Here is a 5,612-nt window from a genome sequence, read left to right as displayed (position 1 = left end):
ACAGAAATATTACATAAATACAGTGGGAACAGTTGCTTCTTTTTTCTCTAAATTATCTTCTATTGAGAATTCTACAATGTTAATTGGGGGGGGGGGTGCGTGTTCAAATTCTGTCATACCTCCTTAGGAAAGAGATAAGGTAAAAATTAAATAAACTGTCAATTCTTAACATTATTATTATCCTGGTTTCCCAGACTTGAAAATGCTTTCTCAGTCCATTGCAATGTGATATAGACTCTGTATTTGGGATGTCTCTCCTGTTTGTTTCCTTTCATTTCTACCATCACTCTTTAGTTTAAAGCCTAATTCTCTCTAATGTGGCAAACATCCCAGCCAGTGTCCATGCTGACAGCTCTCTCCCTTCCCTTCTTCCACACACACCACCAGACTAACTCCCTGAAAGCTGAACACTGGTCAGCTTTCATTCTACCGTTCAGACATTTGGTGGGTCCATGTTCACTACTGAACTAGTCCTTAGATCTCCCTGACATTCAAAGCTCTTCTCATCCAATTTGTCTCACATGAATCATTTTTATATGTACTTGCCCTTGTCCAAAAGGATGCTCACAGTCACTGAACATGGTCCAGGCTGTTCTAACTCAAATCTTGCTCAGTTGGTTTCTATATCTAAAACATTCTCCTTCAACCCATCCTTCACTTTGAGGGGCTCTTTCCATCTTTTAATGGCCACCTCAATTCATATCAAAGCTGCCTACAAGATACAGACCAAACTTCTCATAATAAGATATTAAGTCCTTTGTTACCTATCCCAGACATGTATTTCTGCTTCTTATTAGTTACTCATAAGCAGTACTACCTTTAGATCCAAACAAAAGGGACCTCGCCTTTACCCAAATCCTTTAGAGACATTAGGAGCTTCTTTCTACTGCACCACATTCCATGGGGCAAATTGATGTGCCCACCCGCAGTCCATTCTATCCATCCCTTCTAAACCATCCTCCAGGTAACAGTTCATTGGTCAAATAGCTCTCACTCAGCTTTTTCTCAGAGTCTATAAGTGCCTCTTTCCCAAATCACCCTTGTGACAGACGCTAAAACACACTACTTATGTTTTCACACTTAGATCTAAGGGTAGCTGAGGGATGGCTGTTTGCAGTGGGGTGCATGGAGCTTGTACTGCAGCTGGAGACACGTCCTCTTCACACCTCTGCACTCCAGCCTGGAACCCCAAAGATCCCAAGAATTCTGCCTTCCAGCTCATTATAAAGTTATAGTTGCTAAGGACAAAAGATAAAACATATTTTATTACTTCTCATCTTGATTTTTAATTTTTAAGTATGTAGACATATTATAAATGAGCTTTAATTTATTATTCTTGCCTTGGGCCCTGCTAGTGCCAAAAGTAGGCCTGCTCCTTGGAAGCTGCTTTCTAACCACATCAAATATTTGCAGTATGTTAAAGCCTGATCTTTCTCAAACCTCAGTAATTTCACTCAGCCTATCCTGTCTATCATGCCTTAGAGTTTCCTTGTACTGAAGCACCCTTCAAAAAGTTGAAAGGAAAAAACTGCCACCATTGCTATTATTTTTTAATACTGCTCTGGAAGTACTGGCCAATGCAAGTAGAGGAGAAAAAGAAACAAGAAATACTATAGAAATGAGGGATGAAATTTACATTCTTTCATATAATATGAATTTGTATTTGAAAGCCTAAGGAAACCAACTAGAAAAATATGTTTAAATGATAAGAAACTATAGTAAGTAGCATAGTTTTAAAATCAATTTATAAAAATCAACAGCTTTCTTTTTTATTTTTAATTAATGGTTCTTTAAACCAACCACAAAAATGGAGAAAAAAATTTTGATTTACAATAGTAAAAGATAAAATACTTGTGCCTAGAATTTAAGGAAATAGGTAGTATATATACCTATAAGGTTTAAAGAAAACTTTAAAATTCTATTTAGGAAATTCTCTAATACATGAAGTATATGCCCTAGTTAGTTATAGAATAGAAGATTCAATTGTAAAGATGCCAATTATCCCCCAAATTACCATATCAATTAAACACAATAGCATTATAAGTACAAGCAGAATTATTTCTGGCTTTTGGAACTTGTTCAAATTGCATTAGTGTTCATCTGGAAAAAATATATACATATGTGAGAATGGCCAGAAGAAATTGCTACCAGATATTAAAATGAATTATACAGGTATTTGAACATTGGGTATTGCTTCCAGAAAACACTTAAAAAAAAAAATAAGAAATTGACTCAGGTACTTGAGGATGTTTTCATATATGATAAAATTGGAGCTTTAAATCAACAGAATCAGCAGGAAAACAATTTTATCAACAAGTTGTGTTTGAACACCTGGCTAACCACTTGGAAAAATAAAAACACAGTCACACATAATGATGTTCTGATGGTCACATATATGATAGTGGTCCCATGAGATTATTCTCTCATATTTTTACTGTATCTTTTCTATGTTTATATATTAGACACACAAATACATACCACTGTGTTATAACTGCTACAGTTTTCAGTAGAGTAACATGATGTACAGGTTTGCAGCCTAAGAGAAAAAGGTGTACCATATAGCCCAAGTGTATAGTAGGCTGTACCATCCAGGATTGTGTAAGTGCACTCTGTGATGTTCATGTAACACTGCCAACTACACATTTCTCAGAATGAATTCCTGTCCTTACATAGTGCATGACTGCAGTTGGTCATCTCATTCCTCAAAATTAAATTCCAGGTAGATCAGAGTTCATAATGTAGAAATGAAATCCAGTAATTCTCTAGAATAAAACAAGAGATAATTTAAAAACTAATTTTAAATTGAACATATCAACATAATCATATATAACCATAATCACAAAGATGAGAATTCAAAAAGAAAGTGCTTGATAAATTTGACATCAAATAATTTAAAACATGTTTCAAAGCATGAAAAATCGCTACACTAACATTAAAGAGTAAGTGATGATCTGAAACATAATTTGCAATATGTAGATCAAACAAAGGACTGAGAACTGATTTTCTTAAAACAAAGAGCCACCATAAATAAAATATTTAGAAAATCAACAACCTTTTTAAATAGAAAAAATTAACAAAGGAAATGAAATGACAGTTCATAGGGCAAAAATAAACATGCAAAAAATTGTTGGAAATTGCTTATTTTCTACTCATAAAAACACAAATTAAAACAATGTGAGTTACCAATGTTCACCATCACAGTGGCAATGATATAAATTTAATAAAACTATGGACAAGAGTATAGAAAAATCAGTATTCTTACACAATATTGTTGGAAGTGAGTGTAACATGTGAGTGAAACTTATAAGGAGGTCAATTTATTAGTCCGCATCAAAAAGAAAAATGAATATATATGACAAATATTGCTTTTAGGGGTTTATCCTTTAACCTAGTACATGCTTAGGGATAATTATTCCAGCTTTATCTGAAAGAGAGAAAAAAAGAAACAAAATAGTGTAAATATTTAAATGCCCATTAAGAAGGAACTTGTTAATAAGTTTTGTAAGGAATGTCATAGATTTATATGAGTTGCTTTGGAAATACTTCCTTAATGTAAAGAAAAAAAAAGACACAAAACTGGATGAGCTTATTATGTAGAAAAGTGTGTGTGTGTGTGTGTGTGTGTGTGAATATTCTTATTTGTTTACACATAAGGAAGTGTTAACATTGGATAAGCATTAAGTAATTACATTGGAGGTAAAGGAGACAAAGCTCTGTTTTCTCATCTGTATCCCTCTGTCCTATTTCATAATGTCACCGAGTAAATGTATTGCATTTATAATTTAAATACGTGTGTTTTATTTATGTCCATATCACCATCACTCAGCACGGCAACAGGTACATTAGAGATGGGTAATATATGTTTGATAAGTAAGCAAGAATGAATGAATGAAGCTTTCCATTTCCACCATCCACATTCAATCTCTCCCTCCTGTGACCCCAGCAGCACTTTGTACAGCTCTAATAATACTTGCTCATGTTCCCTTATGGAATAAGACTTTTCACACCCTTCCACTCAACTCCATGAGAACAAAGACACCATCCCACCCATCTCCATCCCAGCAACATGCGTGCTGTCTGGCTCTAAGTGGGGCTTAGAAGTATTGGTTGTACTGAACTGAAAACACTTCCACTGTTTACATGAAAATAGATCCTGTTCTAGGAAAATCATTTCCCTGGATCCAAAAAAGAAATGAGATCAGATTTTATGTCTGTTTTAGCAGACTAAAGACCTGGCTAATGATAGCTTTTAACTGGTCCTGGAATAAAGAGGTAAATAGCTTTTGTTTTTAAGTATCTAATCATTTTCTTTTTTGCCATATTTCTTCTTTTTTCATCAGGCAAGAGACAAGAATGACAAGAGGCAATCATACCACAGTGACAGAATTTGTCCTCATGGGATTCACAGACAGACCTGAGCTTCAGCTTCCACTCTTCGTGGTGTTTCTGCTCATTTATCTTATCACCCTAGTGGGAAACCTTGGCATGATCCTGCTCATCAAGGCAGATTCACGGCTCCACACACCCATGTACTATTTCCTCAGTCACCTGGCATTCATTGATCTTTGTTACTCATCTTCTATTGGGCCCAAGATGCTGCAAAATTTACTGGTGAAGAAAAAAACTATTTCTTTCCCAGGCTGTTTTGCTCAGCTGTACTTCTCCAGTGCTTTTGCCACTACCGAATGCTTCCTGTTGGCCACCATGGCCTATGACCGCTACATGGCGATCTGCAGCCCCCTGCTTTACACAGCCATTATGACACAGCGGGTCTGCAAGGAGCTAATGGTAGGAGTCTATACCTATGGCTTCCTAAATTCTGTGATTCAGACAGTGCTGACTTTCCAGTTGTCTTTCTGTGACTCCAACGTCATCCACCACTTCTACTGTGCTGACCCCCCTCTCCTTGCCCTCTCCTGTTCTGACACCCGCAACAAAGAAAAGCACCTCTTTATCTTCTCTGCAGTGAACCTCACTGGATCCCTCCTGACTGTCCTCATCTCCTACATCTGCATCCTCTTTTCCATCTTAAAAATCCAGTCCTCTGAAGGCAAGTGCAAAGCATTTTCCACCTGTGCTTCCCACCTCACTGTGGTCACCATCTTCTATGGAACACTGTTTTTCATGTACCTGCGGCAACCTAAAGCAGGGAATTCGTGGAAGCAAAACAAAGTAGTCTCTGTGTTTTATAGTCTGGTAATTCCCATGCTTAACCCTCTGATCTACAGCCTGCGGAATACAGAAGTAAAGGATAGCCTGGAAAAAATGCTGGAGGGCAAAGAGTCATATTGAGCAAGTTATCAGAATGCGATATTATGAAAATTTGATATGCTGAACAAATCTGATTGAAATTTAGCAGGCCAATTCTTATCCAATCAGTCCAAGCAGATTTAATCCAATTTGGGTATATTAATGATCAAAAGTACTGGGCCCCTTGCTCCATATATAACAGGAATATTTAAGCCAGTCAATTATCTTGGGCTAGTCAAGATTGATTTACAAGCTAGGATGTCAATGTCAACATATGTTCTTATGTTGAAAATGAAGTGGCTTACTACCAATTAGCTAGTAATATGAGCTATAAATGTAAAAGGATCCTGAAAAAAACATTC

General features: G+C 36.4%; 1 protein-coding gene across 1 annotated transcript; it reads left to right on the top strand.

Moving 5' to 3' along the window:
* Nucleotides 1-4,353: 4,353 nt before the first annotated feature.
* LOC128564403 (olfactory receptor 1030-like) lies at nucleotides 4,354-5,292 on the top strand. The gene has a single exon (XM_053559886.1). The coding sequence runs from the start codon at nucleotides 4,354-4,356 to the stop codon at nucleotides 5,290-5,292; it is 939 nt and encodes a 312-aa protein (XP_053415861.1).
* The last annotated feature ends 320 nt before the right edge of the window (nucleotides 5,293-5,612 follow it).

This window comes from Nycticebus coucang, chromosome 14 (genome assembly GCF_027406575.1).
Source record: "Nycticebus coucang isolate mNycCou1 chromosome 14, mNycCou1.pri, whole genome shotgun sequence".
Lineage (NCBI taxonomy): Eukaryota > Metazoa > Chordata > Mammalia > Primates > Lorisidae > Nycticebus > Nycticebus coucang.
Note: the sequence above shows the minus strand (reverse complement) of the source record. Positions and strands in the feature narration are given on the sequence as shown.